At 38.5% G+C, this 23,679-nt stretch overlaps 1 protein-coding gene across 2 annotated transcripts in view; it reads left to right on the top strand.

The window, feature by feature from the left end:
- MORC4 (MORC family CW-type zinc finger 4) overlaps nucleotides 1–23,679 on the top strand; it is a 51,107-nt gene that overhangs the window by 6,783 nt on the left and 20,645 nt on the right. For both annotated transcript variants that reach the window (XM_030305950.1, XM_030305951.1), the window contains exons 4-10: nucleotides 4,902–5,116; nucleotides 6,223–6,370; nucleotides 8,863–8,995; nucleotides 9,305–9,433; nucleotides 11,285–11,404; nucleotides 12,806–12,906; nucleotides 22,371–22,469. In XM_030305950.1, the coding sequence (XP_030161810.1) occupies nucleotides 4,902–5,116; nucleotides 6,223–6,370; nucleotides 8,863–8,995; nucleotides 9,305–9,433; nucleotides 11,285–11,404; nucleotides 12,806–12,906; nucleotides 22,371–22,469 (945 nt within the window). The remainder of the gene's footprint in view (nucleotides 1–4,901; nucleotides 5,117–6,222; nucleotides 6,371–8,862; nucleotides 8,996–9,304; nucleotides 9,434–11,284; nucleotides 11,405–12,805; nucleotides 12,907–22,370; nucleotides 22,470–23,679) is intronic.

The raw sequence follows: 23,679 nt of genomic DNA, 5'->3' as shown, positions 1-23,679 counted from the left end.
CTTAAAAGGTTTGTAGCTGAGAATGAGTTTGTACTTCTCTTCACATATCACTTAGTGAAAGATGAGTGTTTCCTCAACTCCTTCCTTCTCTCTTCATTTTTAGCAGATGAGGTTAATTACTCTCCATGTGGCTTCCTGAACTAGTGTGTGAAACATAAGTAACAATGGAAGAGGGGTTCTGTGGAGGAGGGAAAGGGTTCTGAACTATAAAAATGGAAAACGTTCATTTGGTTGTAGTTCTCTTTAAAGGTATTCTAATTGTGTAACCCTATTTATAGGAAAGCCCTTTGATCCATCGAAAAAAAATGAAATTTGGGCACTAACCAGTTAATATGTTATGTTTTACCACTCAGCAGTCTGTGTACCTTGTGTCTCAGACCCTTATAATTAGAAGAATATTCAAGGAAAGCTAGAAGTGAGATAAAGATGTGGCCAGTATGTTGGTGAAGGTGTGGAGTTGGCCCACTCTTTTAATTTTTAGCATTACTTTTATCTCCTAAAGTTAATATTTTATATTAAGAAAAAATACAGTGTTAGATGGGATGGAACCAAAACATTTCTAATTATGTATGTATTTGCTTTTTTTCTAAAATCACATATTTTCTTTTTTTAAGCTTATTTATTTGTTTTGAGAGATACAGAAACAGTGTGAGCGGGGGAGGGGCAGAGAGAGAGGAAGAGAAAGAGAATCCCAAGCAGGCTCCGCACTGCCAGCTGTGCAGCCTGATGCAGGGCTCAAACCCATGAACCATGAGATCATGACCTGAGCCAAAACCAATAGTCAAATGTTTAACTGACTAAGCCACCCAGGTGCCCCATAAAATCACGTTTTTTTCTTTTTTTTTAATTATTTTAAATTTTTCATTTTTAAAATTAAAAAAAAAATTAATGTTTATTTTTGAGAGAGAAAGAGAGACAGAAAGTGAGTGGGAGAGGGGTAGAGAGAGAGGGAGACAAAGAATCTGAAACAGGCTCCAGGCTCTGTCAGCACAGAGCTCCACCTGGGGCTCAAACTCACAAACTGAGAGGTTGTGACCTGAGCCAAAGTTGGACACTTAACCGACTGAGCCACCCAAGTGCCCCCACATATTTTTTTAATAACTCCTTCCCACCACACTTTATCCTAGTGACATGGGTGTCAAAGAGTGGACCCAGCAAATCTTAACCACCTTCTATTTTGTCTGTGGAACCACATCTATGAAAGTTGGTGCTTATAGTTACAAGGCAAGAGAAGGGAAGAGGATGGTTTCAAAGTAATTGCAACAATTTTTGTTCCAGATTCATTCAACCAATTTTTACTGAGAACCTACGTGAAAGTCACTGGAGATAAAGTGGTGAACCAGACTCTAGACGTGATCCTTGCTCTCAGGGGGCTGACTGACAGTCTAGTGAGAACGCTAGAAAAGAATTGACTAGTGATACAACTAAATAGGTTATCTCACCTAGTGGTAAGTGCTGTGAAGGAAGAATACAGTTTCTATGAGAATATATAATGGAGTGATCTAGTCTAGGGAATTAAAAAAGGCTATCCTGAAGACATGGCATTTGAGTTGAAATATGAAGGATGAGTATCCATTCATAATACTGTTCCCTCCCCAAGGAACAAAACAGCAAAACAGGCAGAAACTTACTTAGCGATAGCATTTTTGGCATTATCACACCAAATATGTTTCCCACTAATCTGAACTGGGCAATTGTTCTTCATACTTAAAAAATTAATTTTAGGGGATTTTAATGAGTCCTGGATTAATGCATAGTATATGTACCAGATTTTATTTGTGATTATATCTTAAAACAAACTTGAATGAGCTGGGAGGTCCCATTTATTTAAAAGTTCTTGTAGTCCAATCCTAACTCCTAGCCATGGATTCCACTTACCACAATTTGATTATAAATAATTGAACTTTAGAGGTAGCTTTGGAAATTATTCAAGAATGTTCATTTTTCTGGATTTGGTTAGGGACATATTACTTTTGCATAATCATAGAGGTAATTTTACAAAAATGATTAAGCCCACTGAAATTCTATTTGACCTGTATAACATTTTTAATAATCCTATTCACGTTTTTCAATTCTTCATGCCACCCTTCCTGTTTCCAGTCTAATAAAATAGTTCTGTAACTGCAGCAACAGTTTCTCCCATAAATACAGAATTCCAGTGAAAATCAAATTAAGAAGGAACAGCCTATCATTAAATTCCTTTAAAGTCCACAGTGAATTCTCTTTAGCTTCTGGGGATAGTGTGAACCAGCTAGTCTGTATGTTCAGCTACCTTTTTCAGCAAGGTAGAAAACCTCTTTCAAAGGTCAAGGATTAAAAACAGCCACAGATCCATGGATTAAAGGTATTTGCTACCTCTGCTCAGAAGTGCGTTTCCTAGCAGGTCTGTTCTAAAACAACAGCCAAAGAATAATAATGTGCTTATTAGCAGCCTTCCATTCTTTTCTCTTACCTATTTTACATCACCAGTATGTCTAGGAAACAGCAGTGCCTGACTTTGTATGTCCACGGATTTGCTGAGGTTTGTTTCATTGGTCAGAGTCTCAATTGGAATTTCTCTCTTCAGATTGTAGAGTCTTGACATTTTAAGGAACTCGGGAGCAAGCTGCTGTCTTCCTGGATTCCACTCAAAAAGCTGGTATCCAAGCCCCCTTGGTGTGTAAACACTGCTGTCTCTCACACGAAAGGGTAGAACAGGACTTACTTAAGGAAGCCACCTAAGTCAAGAGATATCTGGAAAATCAGTGTGCTACACCAAATGATACAAAATTCAGCCCTAAAGTTCTGTTCTTCGTTGTGAGGGCTTTTCTACTCGGTAGTTATTTGATTGGTATCTGGCAGTCATTCTGCAATTTTCAGTTAAATAGAATACCTAACATGGGAATATAAATAGAATAATGGAACACATAGGATGGGCTAAGTGGAACAAAACAGCAACAGCAACAACAAAATCCTGAGTTTCTCATTTTTCTTATCCTTTTCCATGTCTGGTTCTGGCCTTGGGCTATTACTTATCTTCTCACCTTATGTAGTCATTTGGTCTCCAAACTAAGTAACATGAGGAGGATTTATACTTTACAAAGGGAAAAAGAGATGATAGATGGCAGAAGACGCAGGAATGGCTAGGAAATTAAGGGGATTAATATAGTCTCTGTTTTCACCACTTTCTCTTAACCACCAATTTGAAGCTTTTGTGGCATTAGATATTTAAGTCCAGATAGAGGTTAAGTCCATTAGAGGTTTAAGTCCAGATAACCATATAGATTCACTCCATGTGGTAGGTAAGATTACTGTTTATGCAGAGCCCTGAGTTTTAGGTACGACATTCGATCTGAAGTTGAGGTAGAGGATAGCACAGGACGGTTCTTAGAAAGACTTCTAGAGTTGAAGTTAAGGTTTGAACCCTACTTTATAACTTAAAATACATTGCACAGACAATGTGTAATTTAATCCTCCTGATGACGCCATCTTTTCTAGGCCATTCTTAGACAAGAGGATTAGGAATGCCTGAATTTTACCAGCTTCTATACGTTTTATTTCCTGGCATACTAAGGCCCGTGACTACAGAAACTCAATGATCTTTTGGTGTCTTCAAAGGAACTGCTGCCCTAGAAGTTACCTTTTTCTGTGGTTAGATTTATTTGTAGGATATACAAACCTCTTATGAAGCTAGGAGGATGCGTTGGTATTATTGTTTAACACTTTGAAAGAGAAAATTAAAAGGTAGTCCCCTTAAGGAGTAAGCACAAACCACAGCCTTCAGGAAGTGGAAACTAGATACCTCAACCCTGCTCAAAAGAGTAAGAGCCAAGGCCAGCCTGCTCACCCATGGCAGATAGAGTGTCCATTGATGTTGGAGAAACATCTAATCTGTAATATATGAAATCCTTCCTTACAATGCAAACCATGAAGGCAAGAGTCATGTCTTTCTTTTTAATTAACAGTTGTGTCTCCAGTGCTCAGTACAATGCCCAGCACATAGTAGTAGGTACTCAGTAAATATTTGCTGAATGAATGGTAGCGTACAACATTGTATCTGGAGAGGAGCAATCCTTAAAATTAGTTTTATTTGTGGTGAGAGAAGGCATATAAAGAAGCCAATAGTCATTTTCTAGGTTTCATGTCTTCAATAATTTTTTGTTTCTGTTACTTTGTCATGTATTTTGAGTGGAGAATATAAGAAAGGGAAAGAATCTGGCTTCAGAGATTGTTGAGGTGACTCAGTGAAAGGCCCTTAATAAAACAAGAGAGACTTTACACTGCAGCTGTTTGCTGATATTCAGCGGCAGAACTACCTATTTTTATCCCTTGGCCACATTCCAATGACCTGTCCCAGCAGATGGAGCAGAGGGTAAGAATTGGAAGAGTTATCCTTTCGGTGGAGAGTTGAAACTGTTAACATATGTAACCTCTGACTTACAGATCTCTAGCGGGTGATATAACCAGGTTAGGGGATGCCTAGTCTAGTACTTCTGACCAGTGCCACCATCTGTTACTTTTGTTACCCTCTCTAGGGGGTACTCTGAGATAACCCCCTTTCCACCTTACCCTAACTTTACTATTCGCAATCAGAACCACTTTGTTTAGGCAAGAAAGGCAGCTGCCCATGGCCTTCTCCAGTTCTCTCTGTTACCTTTACATTTGTAAAGTGTGACTCCACTGTGGTGGAGGTGTCTGTGTACCCACAAACCACACAGGAGAATCAGTGCTATTACCTCACAGTAATTTCCTAGGTTTTCCACTTAATAGTTTTGCCCACAAGTACCAAAAGGAAGAAAGCAGGAGTGAACTTTTCTAAGTATTTTGAATTTGCAAGCCATTCTGTTACCTATCTTAGGATGTTTTTTTACTTTTCTGAATTCTTTTTTTTTTCTGATTTCTGTTTTCTTGTGTAATTACAGCTTTGGCTTTACAGATAAAGTAATAAAGAAGAGCCAGTGTCCCATCGGGGTCTTTGGTAATGGTTTCAAGTCAGGCTCCATGCGACTAGGAAAGGACGCTCTTGTCTTCACCAAGAATGGGGGTACTCTCACTGTTGGACTCCTATCACAGACCTATCTGGAATGTGTCCAGGCACAGGCAGTTATTGTACCAATTGTTCCATTCAATCAAAACAATATCCTTTCTGGAAATGGAGAATGTCGGTTAAAAACGAGTCTGATCTGACCGTTAATGATAGAAACCTCTTTTCTTCAGCTCAAATCCAGCTATCAAAAGTTTTCATATTTCTTTTTTTAATGGTTATTTATTTATTTATTTAGAGAGCGTGCGTGTGCACTCATACACACATGCGTGTGGGAGGGGCGGAGAGAGAATCCCAAGCAGGCTCTGCACTGTCACCCTGGCCAGAGGAACCATGAGATCATGACCCAAGCTGAAATCAATAGTAGGAGAGTAGGAAGCTTGGAGGCTCAACTGACTGAGCCACCCAGGCACCCACAAGAGTTTTCATATTTAAAGAGATATTCAAGTATCTTAAATTTAACTGGAATTTCACCCTATTAAGTACTTTTAAAATAATTGTACTGTTGATAGAATGTTAGAAATGTTTTTATTGTATTAAAATGTCCATTGTTTTGAGATTTGATTTAAATAATCTCTCACCCCCACCCCCACCCCACCACTCTCTTGGTAAAGTTCCCAGGGCCTTCTCTGTTTCCCCTAAGGGTAGTTATATTTGCATCATACTCCTAGAAACTATTAGCTTATCTGATTGCAGAGTGGCTCATTTCCCTACATCTAGATAAGCTGTTTTTTTTCTTTTTATTAGACAACAGGTTGTTTTGATCCAAGCAGTATAGCAGTAAAGTTTGAACTTCTTATTCCCAGAGAGTCTAAAAATTCAGCCTTTCATGTTTCTTAATCTTTGTTTACATTGTACCTTTGAAGGTGCAGTCTGCAGGGGTAACTGATTGGGTGTTTGTCTCTACAACCTTTCTCCATGTTCCCCCTTTCCTTCCTTCTGTAGCAGTAATGCCTGTGCTTTTCATGCTTTCCCTCTGTATGTCCATGTTTTGTCTAAACATGCAACCCCAAAGGCAGATCTTCCGAATTGATAACCTCTAATGACATTTCTATTATAAAGAGGCTTTAATACGCTAATGTTATTTCAATCTGCATTGAAAATGTTTGACAGAGCTAATAGAGTATGTGGTATTTCCCAATTAAAAAAAAAAGATATTTTTAAGATACTAATTTTTCTTTGACTATATTTGGTTTTACAAAAAATGATTATCACCGAGGATTCCTTGCCTAGCCTAGAAGCCATCTTGAACTATTCCATTTTCAACAGTGAAAATGACCTGCTGTCCCAGTTTGATGCCATCCCAGGCAAAAAAGGCACTCGTGTTCTCATTTGGAACATCCGCAGGTATAGTATTTCTAGGGTGATAGATTCAAATAAGCACAGGTAGTATGATGAAGCACGTTTTAAGAAGTCTTCTTTAGAGAAGCAGAGTAGATAAATTTTGACATATTTGCATGTCATTGCATATTTTGCATTTACTTCCTTGGACGTTTGTAATAGTGGTTTTTACTGGTAAAATGTGGAGCTTGGTAAAGTGAAGACCTGCATATCCTGAGGCTATTGCCACAAATAATCAAGACAGTTCAGCATTATTCCAAATCTGGAGGATCCACTATAATTATTTTATATTCATGGGCATTGTTTTGAGATAGGATAATGATAGTTACTTTACATATTTGACAATTGAAATTAAGTATGAGAAAGAAAAGTTAGAAAAGCACAACATAATCTTTAAAAATGATGACCTCTTATTTGTGCTTTCAGAGTAGCTGGATTAGAAGTATGAAAATCTTTGAAGCAGGTAAATTGGACCTATAATGTCAATTTAGCTTTAGGTCATGTGTTCAGAGCTAATAAAACCATCTAGAAATGCTCTAGGATACGTCACCATCTGTTTAATCTGGTCATGTCAAGTAATACATTTAAGTGTCCACAAAAATCTAGAAGCCTTTTACATAAAATGGATATGATACTGGTATCTAATAGAACAGGCTATCAGATGTATTCATTCTTATTTTTCTCCTTAGGTCAAGTCTTTTGCCTCATTTCTTAGCTGGGTAAAACTATATAAAAACTATCATGGTTTATATAGACTGCTTTCAATTAAAAAGAAAAAAGATTGGTAATTTAGATCTTCTGCATCCTACTGGAAAAACTTTTAGTAATGACATTTATATAATAAAGGATCATTTTCCTGAGGTGTTTTAATGATTTAAACATATTAAGGAGACTTGTTTCTTTGTACATTGTTTCTCAGTTATATGGTATTAGGTGTTATGTGAATAAAAGATTCTATGGTCAAGTAACTGTGGGGAAAACTGGCTTACACAAAGTTTACCATGTTGCTTTATTGATCGACTTCTCAGAGGCTTTAATATGCTAATGTTATTTCAGTCTGCACTGAAAATGTTTAAGAGAGCAATATAGTATGTGGTATTTCCCAATTAAAAAAAAAAGTTTCTCCAGACCTCTTCCTTTTTTTTTTTTTTTAAGTTTTCTAATGTTTATTTTTGAGAGAGAGACAGGGGGTGAGTGGGGGAGAGGTAGAGAAAGAGGGAGAGACAGAATCTGAAGCAGGCTCCAGGCTCTGAGCCATCCAGCACAGAGCCCGACGTGGGGCATGAACTCACAAACTATGAGATCATGACCTGAGCCGAAGTGGGACACTTAACCGACTGAGCCACCCAGGCACCCCCAGACCTCTTTTCCATGAATGGTGAGAGGCAGGGAGGACAGGGAACTTCCTCAGAGTATGTGTTATAGTGGGGTGAGGTAGAAAGGATCAGGAATATCCTTGGAAAATCCAGAATATACTATTACAGTGAGGTGGGCTTTAGTACATACCATAATGGCTCTGATACAGCCCTGAAGAAGGAGCTACAGTTTCATCACATCGGCTCTGAGCTTGTGGAGCCTGAAGTATGAGGGGGAGGTATCACTAGAGCCTGAGGTGGCTCTGAGAACCAGGAATTGTTCCTCAATTTTATTCAGTCATATAACCCTTACTACTTTATTTCTTATTTAAGAGTATTTGGGGGAACGACTGTTCCACTGAACAAACTTTGGGAACTATTGTTCTGATAAAGATGTTTTCTCTATAACCCATCATATGTTTTTAGTTTTTTCCAGGAACAAAGATGGGTCTTGCCTTTTTACCCTGGCAGTTATTAGTGGTACAGTCCAGGGTCTTGGAATGGATCAAAGTTAAGTAGCCCAAAAAGGATTATGAGAAGAAGAAAGATCTTTATGAAAGGAATATGAATACTGTTATATTTATGTGATAATTCCATAAATGATATTCTAGAGGACTAGCAGATACATGCTGTTGCTATAGCAACCTTTTTCCCCCTCTAAGAAATAGGATTAGATCTGGGAAATCTTGGTATTTCATTATTCCTTATACTATTGCTGAAATTAGAAGAAGCGGGTTTTGATTCATTCATCTATTAACACAGTTGGGGAAGATGCCGTTGAATGACCTACCCAGCAATACCCAGAAAGTTGTGATCTATTTTAAGATCCCACTGTGAGGGTAGCTGACATCCAGTTGATTTATCAGATCACAGACCTTCCCACCTTCCCTTTTTTTTTCTTTTCTTCTGTACTTGGCATCACCACTTCTATGAAATATAGTGAATTTGTTTAAACTGGGAATACGTCTCAAAATTGTGTGATCTTCAAACCAAGTAATTTGTAGTTACTTTGCACTGGTAGCCAGGGAAAGAAATAGGTATCTGAGTTTTGGCTCATATTGTTTCTTTTCTCTTGGGTTCCTAGTGCATTTTTGTCCTTTGGAGCCAGTATTTGTTAGATTGGTACTTGTCTCTTTTACCCAGAAATAAAGATGGAAAGTCTGAGTTGGACTTTGATACAGATCAGTATGATATCCTGGTATCAGACTTTGGCACAGACGAAAAAGAGACTGGTGGTGTTACCTGTGAGCTGCCAGAAACAGAGTATTCTTTACGGGTGAGTGAGGGTGGTTTTTCTTCAACAATGAGAGGTAAGATTTCTTGCAACATGAAAACATTATAGAACAAGCCCTCACTTTAGTTAAGATGACTATCTCTTAGCCCTGTGCTAGGATTCCTTTATCCCTGTCTCCACTGAATTTAGCTAATAGAGTCAATAGCACTTTAGTGTGGTGGTTGACATAAACAAGGTATAGAAACTAAGCCAACTCTTTACCCAGAATAGACCTCAGTCACTAGCAGTGTTTTATGAGGGTGTCAGTAGAATTGGCAATGTCATAATAATTTTCCCTTCACTGTTCCATAGGCATTTTGTGGTATTCTGTATATGAAGCCACGAATGAAAATTTTTCTGCGTCAAAAGAAGGTGACTACCCAGATGATTGCCAAGAGCCTTGCCAATGTAGGATATGATTTGTATAAACCTACCTTCACAGTATCCTTACAGCTGCATGAAGTTGACCTCTTCATTTCAGGATTAGATTCCCAAGTTGGCGTAGAAGAACAAAAGCCTTTCCTTTTCTAATTAAAAAAATGTGTGTTATAATACTAATCCTTTTATGGTATATTCTTTAAGAAGGTGATCTTTTTTATTTTTAGAAGGTATTTCTTAAATGCCAATCTATGTACCAGTTTTATCAGAGACCACCTGGGAATTATTAAAATCATATAGCATCCTGAGATTTTGGAGATTCTGGAAATCTCTTTTTTCATAAGAAATACTTATTTAATTTTTTTCATATTTATTTTTGAGAGAGAGGGGGAGAGGCAGAGTGGGAGTGGGAGAGGGGCAGAGAGAAAAAGGGAGACACAGAATTGGAAGCAGGCTCCAGGCTCTGAGATGACAGAACGCAGTCTTGCATGGGGCTCCAACTCATGAACTGTGAGATCATGACCTGAGCCAAAACCAAGTCGGACACTTAACCAACTGAGCCACCCAGGCACCCCTAGAGATCATTTTTTGAATTGGTAACAAAAGTAAATTTTAAGTTAACTCATTTTGACATGAAGATTTCTCAGTGTTTGTTTTTAGGAAAATTTCAGTTTCTCTGTCTCCCCTTTGTCTTTCTCACTCTCTTATCTTCGTTTTTTAAATCGAATAGAATTGCTAAAAACACATCATTGTTCATTTTTTATGTGTCATATTTAGTCCACTTTATTTCATCTATCCAAGCTTGTTCACTCCTTCCCATGAAATATGTTACAACAGGACTATTCGTTGCCCTTTACCTTTAAAAGTGATTTTGTTCTTCATGCTTTTGCTTTCATTGTGTTTTGTGTGATTAGCAGGACTTACTTTATTGCTTATACAGTTGACTCTTAAACAGTGTGGGGGTTAGGGACACTTACCCCCTTCACAGTTGAAAGTCTGAGTATAACTTTTGACTCCCCCAAAACCTAATCACCAGTAGCCTTCTGTTGATGGGAGGCCTTACCGATAACATACACAGTTTACATATTTTGTATGATACTATATATTGCATTCTTACAGTAGTACCTAACTTTTTCTTTTTTGTGTCTTGGTACTTCTGAGCTACACAGCTCATTTTTGTCTGAGTTTTTAAAAATCATCACAAACCTCCAAAAATATTTCCAATATATTTATTGAAAAAAATCCATGCGTAAGTGGACCGGTGCAGTTTCAAACATGTGTTGTTCAAGCATCAGCTATGATTGTGTGGATTTGTGTTGTACTAGCTACAACTCTTATCTTACCTAGCAGCCAACTGAGCAACTAGCAAGGGTTAAGACATGTTTTGTGATTATTTATGAATTTTTAAACCACTGATGGTATTTTGGTGTATTTTCTTACACTCTTTTGTATGCATATATTTATATATACGTATTTTTAGATAATGCTTGTTATTATATTCTAACATTTCCTAATGTTACCAAATATTTTTCAAGGACATAATTTTCAGAGGTGCATAATAGACCATGTGACTATACCAACATTTATTTAGTTATTTCCTTAGTGTCAAACATTTAAATTATTTATGTTTTTCTGTCATAACTAGTTGATAAATCTCATAACCTTTATGGGCTTTCCTGTCTCTCTAGGATAAATTTCTGGAAAGAGAATGACTTGGTCAAAGATTAAGAGTATTTTTAAAGCTGTTGGTACAGATTTTTTTTTAAATGTCCTCTGGAAAGTTATACCAATTTACATCCAATGGTATTTGATTTTTTTTGTTTGTTTGTTTGGTTTTTTTTTTGCTGTAACACAGTGCAAAAAGTTGTCTGCCAAATCCCCTGGTGTTTGTCTCCTTAATGATTTTCCTCTCAGAATAAGCAGGTGAAAATAACTTTTGGGTTCTCTTGCAAGAGTGATAACCAGTTTGGAGTAATGATGTATCATAACAACCGCCTCATAAAGTCTTTTGAGAAGGTGGGATGCCAGGTGAAGGTAAGTGGTTAATGTTTCTTTGTCATAGAAGTCTAAAACAAGGAGAACAAGGATTTAAAATTTGCAAAGGGCATAGACTCACTATAGGCTTTTACTCCCACCTTACAATGGCTGTTAAATCTGATCCCGGAACTCTGTTACCGGTGAGCTGGTGAGCCATCTTGTGTTAAAAAGCCCCTTCTACTTCTCATTCTTCACAGATGTTAATCAATCCAGGAACTTTACCGAATGCATTTTCTAGGTAGCTGTTGAGAAGAGAGAGAATTAGAACACCAGTGACTTTGGCATGTGTATCAGCTTATTAATGCTTTAAGGTAGCTCTGTCTTTTTTCTTGGGGAGACAACAAGGCCTAGTAGAAGGTGCATAAAATTTAGTGTTTGAGGACCAGGATTTGAGTTGTGGCTTTTCCACTTAAAAGCTGTATAGCTGTAAAAGCTTCACTAAATTGTTTAATTTCTCTGAGGCTCATTTTCCTTCCCTGTAAAATAGAAACAACAATAAATAATTTTACCTGCTCTGCCTGCTCCACAGCTTAAAGGCTTGAGAGACATAAATGGGATAAAGCATGTGAAAATACTTTATGAACTGAACTATACAAATATTACCATTGTCTTTAATGTTTTAATGGCAATTTAAAGTAGTAATATCCATAAGTATCCCATTTGTTTCTATTGTACAGATAGGATTATTAAACCACAAAGAATGAGAAGCCACTTTGTATTCTGCAGTAGGACAAAGTTCTGTAAGATCCAGGGTAGCTAGTTTATAGCTAAGCTGCTTTTTATTATTATATCATCTTTATATGTACAACTCATATTTATATGCCAGTCTAATTACACCTTGACTTTTTAAATCCAAAAATCTCTTGTATCAGCTTGTAGTTAATAACCATTGCAAGTCTGACTCCCTTTAGTAATTGTTTGGTAGCCTACCTAATGTATAAATTATTTATATGACTAGAGTGTGGTATTTACATAGCCTCCTTAAAATCATTTTTTCAGATGAAGTTTCATTTCCATTCTCTAGAGCAATAGTATATAGCCTTGATTTTTTGTAGCATTGTCATTCTTTGTTCAAAGGAAATCCTATGGCAATCCCATAATATAAAACAGATGGAAATGGAAGTAATGTGGGTGAAGCAGAGATGGCCATTAATCCCTGGAAAATCCCAGAGAACCTATGGATCATGTGAAAATCTCTGCCTTAGAATTTATCAGAGGTTCCAATTCGATTTAATTTTTTGCAGTCTATTGAAGTGCATTTTGAGTATTTCTCTAGATGATGTACTTTCCTTGCCTTTGAATGTTATGTACTCTTTCTATTGCTGTTTAAAATCAAAAGGAAATGCCTCATACAGTCAACAATAATGTAAATGTTGAAATTAATATTTTTCTTCTAAGCCAACTCATGGAGAAGGTGTGGGAGTGATTGGAGTCATTGAGTGCAATTTCTTAAAACCTTCCTACAACAAACAAGACTTTGAGTACACCAAGGAGTACCGGTGAGTGACTCCCGACTTGAGGTGTTTCTGATAGTTTATTCAGGTATGATTCTATTCTCTAAAACCTCTAAAATCATCTCTGAAAACCAGGCAGATAAGTTAACTTGAGAATTCTTTCCAGTCACTTTCCCAAGATTAGAGATAAAATATTTGTTTGTTTGTTTGTTTGTTTATTTTGAGAGAGAGAGTGAGAGAGAGTGCGCAGGGGAGGGGCAGAGAGAGAATACCAAGCAGGATCCACCCTGTCAGTGCAGAGCCCCATGCAGGGCTCCATCTCATGACCGTGAGATCGTGACCTGAGCCGAAATCAAGAGTTGGATGCCTAAGCAACTGGGCCACCCAGGTGCCCCCAAAAGATTTTCTTGAAGCCAATGAACAGATTGAGAGGAAAACAGCAGGAAGGACATGTGTGTTTTCATGGAAGCATCTAGATTTCATAGGTAAGACTAAAAATGAATCGAAAAGGAATTTGACATTGAGGCTGAAGCAGCAAGTGTATTTTTAGGAGACAAAAAAGGAGTTGATAAAGCCAGGATTTAATAGTTTATTGTAAAACTTTTGAGGAGGGATGGATCGTTCTTTCCTTCACCAAGTATGAGATATTTCCTAGGTGCCAGATACTAGAACATAGGAATGAAAGGTAAGAATCCTTGATGCCTATGAACAAATGGGATGAGATATGTGCAGATAAGAAACATAAATACCTATAAAATAATTGCTTCAGTGGGAGATGCATGCAAAATGGGAAGAGCCTTTAAATATGCCTAAAGGAGTCAAGCAAGGCTTCACAAAGCAGATTATACCTGAGCTTAAACCTGAAGGAGAAATTGGAGTTTGCTAGGTGGACAAATAGGGCAGGGACGTTCTAAGCAGAGGGAAGTATATGCAAAGTCATGAAAGGGCAAGGGGTGTCCTGGGAGTATGGAGGAAGAAGACATCAGGACATTTGGTGCCATTTTCCTTGAAGCCTCAGTAGCAGATTTTAGAGTGGGGGAAAAGTATTTCCCCAAATCTTTTTTCGTTTGTACACAAAAAATGTAATAGAATTAGTTAAGTGTTACACTTTAATTTATCAGCAACCATGGGAATTTTAGGTTTAGTGCTTCAAAAAGAGACAGCTGTTTGGATGGCAGCCCCAATTTAATTTCAGGGAAATTGGTTCTTGATCACTAGGGCTGCTCAGTGGGTATGGTAACTACCTGCCCCCAATTTAAGGAAAATGGCCTTTTATAAATGTGAGATCCTCCTTTTATAATGGAGATCTTTGACTAAGACTTGACTCCTAAGAGTGAAAGCTTAGAAGTGACATCAGTTTGACACTGTCTGTGAGCCAAGTTGTTCTGCTTTTGTTTTTTGTTTATTTGGTTGTTTTTTTGAGTGAAAGGAACAGTGAATTTCTGGTGATTAGCCAGGTAGTTAAGATTTGTGAAATTCAAATATTAGATATTAAAAACTATTTAATGTCTTTCTTATATCATCTTTGTCACTGCCTCCCCATCTCCTTTTTAAATTTTAGAGGTATTAGACCTTGGCTTGTGATCTTTCAGCATGATGTGTTTGAGGTGATTGCAGGGGATTCAAATAGAGAGATTCCACAGACAGTAGGTTTATTTAGTTAAACATCTAGGATTTCTGCCTTAAGTGGCTTCATATCTGCTACACATTTTATTAAAAACAGGAAACTATATGTACTGTCCTACATACAGAGTCTTTTGAGGATAATAAATTTGCACTACTCTTATCCCAGTTCTGGCATCATTTTCCTTTTTTACACCATTTTATATAACATGAAAAGGTGTTTAGTTAAAAAAAAATAGGGGACTTTGAGAAGAGGATTAGAGAAAGCTGTTTGCTATCAGAAACCCATCCTACGAGTATTGTAGATAATCAAAACTGCAAATGCTAAAAGAGATACCAGCCATCATACTGCTGGAATGTCTACAAATAAATCATCTGCAATATCACTCTTAATAGTTGTGGATATCAGATTTCAGCTGCACCTATCAGGGCTCAAACTTACAACATTTTTAGAGTGAGTTTCAGCTGAAGAAATATAATGAACACATACCCACTGAGCACCTCACTGGTGCATGGCACCATGGCTGGGCTTTATGGAATTTTCCAGAGAAATTCAAGACATGGTTGCTGTCTTTGAGGAGCTTACGGTCTGTTTGTAATAATGAATTGTCACAGATGTGAAACAATTTGGAGAGCAATAAAATGTGTGATCAATCAAAACCAAGTGATATGGTATAGGGAAAATGCCCTGATAAGACAGGGCTTGAGATTTGTCTTACAGAATATGGGATTTAGAAACAGCGGGAAGGGAATTCCAGGACGTAATTATAGCATGATATAAAGCAGTGAGAACTCAGAATGGTGACAATATAGGCCATGGGGATAAGAGATATAACTAGAGTGAAGGGAAATAGAGTCAAACGGATAGAGTAGGGCCATATCCTAGAGCAGGAGTTGACAGACTTATCCTGTGAAGGGCCGGAAAGGAAATGTTTTAGGTTTTGTGGGCCATATGGTCTCTGTCACAACTACTCAGTTCTGCTGTAGTATGAAAGTAGCCAGTCAATAAGTAGAGGAACGAGCATGTCTGTGTCTGTGTCCAGTAATTAATACACACACACACACACAAAAGCAGGCAGTGGCCTGAATTTAGCCCCCAGGCTGTAGTTTGCCAATCCCTGTCCTGGAGCCACAGTTCCCAAACTATGTGCCCAGCTGCACATAATGAACTCATGGGGGAGCCACAAGATATTTTAGATTTTTGAGGGAAATACAGTGATGCTTGACTTCTGCCTATAAATAATAGAAATAGTTTTCTACTACTGTTGGAACAAATTACTGCGAACTTAGTGGTTGAAGACAACACTAAATTGTTCTCTTCGAGTTCTGTAGGTTAGAAGCCCAGCACAGATCTCTCACTAGGCTAAAATTAAGGTATTAGTAGGGCCACACTCCTTTCTGGGGGCTCCAGGGAGGATCCACTTCCTTGCCATTTGCAACTTCTACAGGCTGCTGGCATTCCTTGGCCCGTGGCCCTCTTCCTCCATCTTCAGAAGCATCAGTGGTGGGTTGAGTCCTTCTCGCATCACATGCCTCCAGTGACCTTGCTTCTGTCATTGCCGCATCAACTCCGATTCTGCCTCTTCTGCCCTCACTCTTCTACTTTAAAGGACCCTTGTGATTACAATTGGATAATTCAGGATAATCTCCCTCTCTTAAGGTCAGCTGGTAAGTAACCTTAATTCCACCTGCAACCTTAATTCCCCCTTGCCATGGAATCCTGATATAGTCACAGGTTTCAGGGATCAGTCATCAGGACATGACCTCTTTGGAGAGGACCGAGGACCATTATTCCGCCTACCACAGCCTGCCTCCTGGCCTTCGGAGATCCACTTACATCTCACATGCAAAATACATTTATCCCATCCCAACATCCCCCAAACTCTCAACTATTACAACAACTTTAAGTCTAAACTCTCATCTAACCATCAGCAGCTCAGAATCCCCAAATCTCATCATCTGAGTCAGGTGTGGGTCTGATGCATGCTGGCATAAAATTCCACTCCATCTGCAGTTGTGTCCCTTTTTTTGTATTTTGCTCTCAAGATATAATGGCAAGACAAGCATAGGATACCAGTTATAGATATTCCACTTCAGACGGAAAAGAAAGTTGAAGGAAAATGGAGTCACAGGTCTCAAGCAATTTCAAAATCCAGTCCAACGAATTCCATTAAATTTCAAGACCTGGGAAGAATCTTCTGGGGCTTGTGGCTTCCTCCTATAAACTGAAGGCCCTGCCCTGTGGGCTCATGGCTGCACCCTCAGAGTCATCTTACCTTTCTCAGGAAAGGTAGCATGTATTTGCATCTGAGTTGTATCAGCCTGTTTCCTGGCCTTAGAGTTTTGGAGGTCCACCAGCCTTCTTTCAATTTCATACTCTCTCCATCCCTTCAGTCCAGTCTGGCAGTTTTTGTGCTAGCACCCCATTCTCAAGAACCTTGTGGGTCTCCACATGTATGTCATGGATATTCATTCGGTCAGACAAGAAGCTCTTGACAGGTCTTTCCTAGATAATCCTATTTCTATTCTTGGCTTCTGCTGAGATGGCTGTGGTGATCTGAGTCACATGTTTAATCTTTTGAAAGAGCTTTTTGTGTGACCGAATGCTCTGACCTTTTGATCTGAGATGTTAGCAAAAGGTTTTGTAGCTACAGCCTTGACTTTTTCTCCAGAGCATGCATGCTTTCCTGACAGTGAATGTCTTCATTTTAGCATCTTTTGCAATCTCTATAGGCTGAGGATGTCCAAAATCATTTAAGCCCTGGTTCCTTTTTGACAAATAGTTCTTTCCTGATCTGTGTGTTTCCTCCCACATTTTATGTCAGCAGCAGGAAGACACCCAGCCACGCTTTCACCACTTTACTTGGAAATCTCCTCAGCTAAATGTTTAGTTACATCATTTACAAGTTCTGCTTTTCCACAGAACTGTAGGACCCAATTCTGCTAAGCTTGCTGCCACTGTGTAACAAGGACCACCTTCCCTCACATTTTCCATCAGCATGTTCTTCATTTCCTTCTGAGCCTTCACCAGCAGCACCATTAACATCCCTAATTCTCCTAGCCATCTGTTCACAGTGATTCAGATAGTCTCTGAGGACATTTGTGTTTTCTCTATCACGCTCCTCACTTCCATCTGAGCCCTCACCACAGAGCTGTTTAGTATCCGTATTTCTACCCACAGTCTGTTCAATCTAGAACCTAGATTACAATCTCGGCAATTTGTGTCATTCTCCTTAAATTTGTTCAGCCTCTGCCCACTGCTCAACTCTAAAGCTGCTTCCGCATTTATGGGTATTTGTCACAGCAGTACCCCATTTCCAGGTACCAAAATCTGTTGCATTCCTTTTGAGTGCACCATATCTTTGTGAATCTGGGTTTTTGGTGGTTGCTGTGATAAAAAGTAATACATGAAAGTCAGTGTTGAATAAGAAGTGAGGGAAACTGTGTCCACTTTCATTCCAAAGTTCGGGTAGGGGTTCAGTACCCAACAGGCATGCACACACTTCCCATTAGTAAGTAATTGTGACTATTTTAAGAACGAAATAATTTATTTTCAATTCATATGCATTGATTTCTCACATAAATGCTACATTTTGGAACATAAATACCAACTAAATTGTTTGGACCTAACTGTTTAATAACTAGAACTGGTACATACCACTTTTGACCCAAAGGTGCCATGAAAAACTTGGGACTTCAGGGTGCCATGAACCAAGAAAGTTTGAGAACTTCTGTCTTAGAGGGATGTTGGATAGAGTAGTTGACGCCTCAGATGGTGACACTTCATTGTGTATTCTTGAATAGGGGAGTGACTTGAAACAATTCTAAAGAATATAGTTTGTTATAACTGTGTACTGCTTTGTGGTTTATAAGATCCTTTACATGAATCAGGTCAGCTGACAAATCTGGAAACAGGGTACAGGAAGTATTAAAGGCTCTTTATTGGAGGGACACCTGGCAGTTGAGTGATACCTGGCGGTTGAGTGTCTGACTCTTGATTTCGGTTCAAGTCATGATCTCACAGTTCGTGAGATTGAGCCCCGTGTCAGGCTCTGCGCTGACAACAAGGAGTCTGCTTGGGATTCTCTCTCCCTCTCTCTCTACCCCTCTCCTGCTCACACATGCCTGTGTGCACACATGCATGTGCTCTCTTTCAAAATAAATAAACTTTAAAGGCTATTGGAGTAACCTAGGTGTGAGGTGAACATCTGAAATAAGAATAGCTGTGAAAAAGGAAGGGTACAACAGACACTGTGAAGAAAAGTTCAAAAGATTTTGGTGACAGATAAGGCATATAAAGGAGAGGGAAGAATCAAAGATCACTGCAAAGTCTGAAATGTAGTACACTGGGATATTGGCAGGGTCATTGATAGAATTAATGACGTTGGGAAAAGGAATAGTTTCATGGAGTGATGATGGTAGAAAGTAGCCTATAGGGGGTTAAGACAAGAGAATGAAGAGGAGATAGTGTCTAGTTACATACACCAGGATTGGGGAAATGAAAGGAGATTAATAGAACAGTGAAGTCAAGCCAGGGTTTTTTGAGAAGAACTGGAATTTGAGAATCCATAATAACAGTATCTTGGTTAAGGTGGTGGTTACATGACTGTATACCTTTGTTAAAACTGATAGAACAACACACTTAAAAAGATGCATTTCACTCTGTGTAAATTTTACCTGAATACATGAGAACAGAGCTTTAGTTTTCTTTTTAGTGAAGATACAATGAACATACCATTAATGTCACTGTTTTTAAGTGTACACTACAGAGGGTTTTAGTATATTCACAAATCGTTCAACCATCACCTTTACCTAACTCCAAAACTTTTCCACCACCCCAAAAAGCAACCACTTGTCCACTAGCAGCCACTCCACACTTCCCCTTCTCCAACCCCTGGGAACCACACAATCTACTTCCCTTTTTTCCCAATTTTCTTTTTATTGTGGTAAAATAAAATTTACCATCCTAGCCATTTTTAAGTGTATAGTTAAGTGGCATTAAATATATTCATACTGTTATGCAACCATCGCCACCATTCATCCCCAGAACTCTTTTCATCTTGAAGAACTGAAATTCTATACCTATTAAACCATAATTCCCCATTCCCACTTCCCCAGCCCTTGGCAGCCACCATTCTACTTTCTGTCTCTACGATTTTGACTACTTGAAGTACCTCATGTAAGTGAAATCGTATAGTAATTTGTCTTTTTGTGACTGGCTTATTTTCACTTAGCATAATGTCTTTGGGCTTCATCCATGTTGTAGCCTGTGTCAAAATTTCCTTCCTTCTTTAAGGCAGAATAATAATCACACACACACACACACACACACACACACATACACATGCACAGTACATCTCGCTTATCCATTGGTCCATCAACAGACACTTGGGCTGCTTCCACGTTCTAGCTTTTGTGATTCATAGTTTATTTGGTCTGATATTAGTATAGACACCATTTATCTCTTTTAGTTACTATTTACCAATAGCCTTTCCTATCCTTTCACTTTCAAACTATTTGTGTCTTTTTTTCAAGTTTTTATTTATTTATTTTGAGAGAGAGAAAGAGAGTGCAGGAGGGAGAGAGAATCCCAAGTAAGCTCCGCACTGTCAACATAGAGCCCAATGCAGGGCTCAAACCCACAAACCATGAGATCATGACCTGAGCTGAAGTCTGACACTTAACTGACTGAGCCACCCAGGTGCCCCCTATTTGTGTCTTTTTTTTAATCTAAAGTTCATTTCCTGTAGGCAGTATATATTTAAATCATGTGGTTTTGTTTTGTTTTGTTTTGTTTGTTTTTACCCATTACACCAATCTGTTTTTTGACTGGAGAGTTTAAACCATTTACATTTAAAGCACTTACTGATAAGGAGGGACTTCTGTCATTTTGCTCCGTTTTCTGTATGGCTTCTAAGATTTTTTTTGTCCCTCATTTCCTCTATTACTGTCTTCTTTTGTGTTCAGTTGATTTTTTATAGTGAAAGATCTATTCCTAATTTCTTTTTGCGTATATTCTCTAGCTGTTTTCTTTGTGGCTACCATGGGATGACATGATCCTGTGATCAGTAGCAGCAAACAGCAGTCAGAGTACAGATAGCTTGTATTTGGAGGCAGGCTTATTTTGCCCACACTGGCCCCTACAAGCTGCTCTTAAAGTATGTGCACAGCTGCCTGCCATGGGGGCTGTGCGTGGATGAGAGATGGGTAGTTGCTGCCTTTCTAAGAGCTGAAATGTGTCAATTTACCACTCAAGCCTTCTCCAGAATCCCATCTAATCTACTTCTTTTAAAAATAGTTTTAAAATAGGGGGCCCCTGGGTGGCTCAGTCTGTTAAGCATCTGACTTCGGCTCAGGTCATGATCTCGCAGTTTGCGAGTTTGAGCCCCATGTCGGGCTCTGTGCTGACAGCTGAGAGCCTGGAGCTTCCTTCAGAGTTTGTGTCTCCCCCTCTCTCTGCCCTTCCCTTGCTCATGCTCTCTTTCTCTCTGTCTCTCAATAATAAATAAACTTTAAAAATTTTAAAAATATTTTTAAAATAGAATTTAAAGAGAAGACAAGAAACCATTCTTCATCCGTGACTTGAAGGAAAGATATAATCATAAAAATATGAACGTTAGTAGGTTGGAGTAGAGTGTTTGTGGAAGGGCTCACATATAATGACTTTATTCTTTTCTGTGTAGTCAGAATCTAATTTAATATTAGTAAGGTGGAGGTAAGGAAGAATTCCTTTTAAGGAGAGATGAGGCCTACAAAACCCTTGGGCAATGATCCAAGAAGTCCAAAGATTTTTTTTTTTAAATCATAAATTTGTAGTATACCAGGTGTGTACAACTCAACATTATTTTGTGATCCTAGGTTCAAGGGGTGCCTGGGTGGCTCAGTCGGTTAAGCATCCAACTTTGGCTCAGGTCGTGATCTCTTGGTTCATGGGTTCAAGCTCTGCATCGGGCTCTATGCTGACAGCTCAGAGCCTGGATCCTGCTTTGGATTCTGTGTCTCCTCTCTCTGCCCCTCCCCTGCTTGTGAGTGCTCGCTCTCGCTCTCTCTCTCTCTCTCTCTCTCTCTCTCAAAAATAAATAAACATTAAATTTTTTTATTTAAAAAATTGTAATCCTAGGTTCTAGAATTAAATAGGAATTGGTCACTCGAATTGGCAGTTTTTAAAAGTGAAGTTTAAAAAAAAGTAAAATTCAGGTTTTGTCTTCTACACCTTACATTGTTTGACCCTACGTTTACTGTTGTTCATTTGGAAGGAGAAATAAAGGAGACTGAGCAAGAGCCAGAGCTGGGGTCCAGCCTCCACTAACGGATATGTAGTGGAAGGTTGTAGGGGACTTTGTTGTCCATTGGTGCTGTAACTTCTCTGATCAACATTTGAATGAAGAACTGCGTAGACATTTTTATGTTAGTATTTGATTGATTTCTAATACATAGGGTACAGCATTTGATCCCTGACTTTCAGTTTGGTCCTGAATTGTTTACCTGTAGTCATCTGACAGTCTGAGCAGCTCCCCCTTAATCTTACCAGTATTTGGTTCTGTCCTAGCTCTGCAATTTAGTCTTCTGTCATTGTCTAGAATGTCATCTCTCCCACTTCGTGATTCTAAAAGACCTGAAAATTTGAAGAACACAGTATTTCTTAGGACTTGTGACCATTTTACCTTTTCAACCAAAGCGACTAGTCAACAGTATGACTTCGTCATTTTGACATGTAATTTGCAAAGGCAGTAGATTCCCATCCTGGTTCCTGAAAGTGTAGATGTTCAAACTTAGGCTGAATATTCTACATTGGTGGCCTCTATTAAATGGGAGCATCTCAGAGATCATAAAATTGTTCAACAGATCCTCAGCATTGATATGCTTCTTCTTCCTTCTTCTTTCAGGTTGACAATAAATGCCCTTGCCCAGAAGCTCAATGCTTATTGGAAGGAAAAGACCTCCCAAGAGAATTTTGAGACCTCAGCCATAGCCAGGCCAATACCGTGAGTAGTAAATGTAGAATATAGAAATGTCAGGGGTTAATGTCCATAGAGCAAATGGAAGGAACAAGGGTAAGATGGTGCTTTCACATAGGAAGTTTAATTAACTAAAAATAGGAAATAACAGGTACTGATTTCATCATTCTGTAGACCTCTTCATTCTGGTTTAACACTTGTGTGGCTTGGGTCATAAATATGCAGAGTTTAGTACTGTCAGTTTATCCTACAGGCAGTGTGATATAGTGGAAGATGATGACCATTTAAATGAGACACTCCTGGGTTGAAACTCTGGATCTGCTTAATAGTTTGGGTGAGCTTGGGTAAGTAAGTTACTTCACCTCTGTAAGAATATGAAATGAGCATAACATTTGTAGCATAGTGCCTGGCATATAGTAGGTGTTCAGAAATGTTAGCAAACTTCCCTTCTCTTTATTCTTAGTGAACACTATTGGACCTGTACCAAGGCATTTGAAGGTAGAAGTAGAGAACCCAGCATATCAGGAAAAAAGTAGAATTTATTGAGTCTAGGATTGCAAATTACATACAGAAGTGTGGATCAGGATGACATGCCTCAATAACCAGGAAAGGGTAAAACAGAGGACAGAATACATACCAACACATATATAATCAGTTACACCCCTATCATGACAAGGATTAGAGTGTTAAAAGATTTTGGGGTTGACATCCATGCACTTTTTTTTTAATGGAAGTTATCAGGCAAATGTATGATACAAAATTTTGTTTCGGTGCAACATGACTGACTGTTGTGTGAATATCACTCTAAAGATCTCTGCTCATGTATAACCTCTGTGGTTTTCAAAGAAATGCCAGCTAGGACAAGATGCCATTTTTTTGCCTTTCAAATAAACAGTGATAAATGCCATTAAACAGATGTTCATATATTGCTAGAGAGTGTGTGTATATGTTATTCAACCTTTCTGGAGGCAGAATTGTAATAATTATTATTCTTTATTGAGTACTTACATGCCAGTCAACTGGTCTAAGTTTTTTACATGTATTTAGATTTATTGAATCGTTAACAACAACCCTGTGGGATAGACAGATGGTATTATTACCTTTTTACTGACACTGATATACTGAGAGCTTAAGTAACTTGCTCAAGATGAAACAAGTAGAAAGTGGTAGGTAGGAAGTTCAAATATAGGCAGTCAGACCCCCAAGCCCAAGTGCTTAGCCATGATGCTCTTCTGGA

Source organism: Lynx canadensis, chromosome X (assembly GCF_007474595.2).
Source record: "Lynx canadensis isolate LIC74 chromosome X, mLynCan4.pri.v2, whole genome shotgun sequence".
NCBI classification, from domain to species: Eukaryota; Metazoa; Chordata; class Mammalia; order Carnivora; family Felidae; genus Lynx; species Lynx canadensis.
Note: the sequence above shows the minus strand (reverse complement) of the source record. Positions and strands in the feature narration are given on the sequence as shown.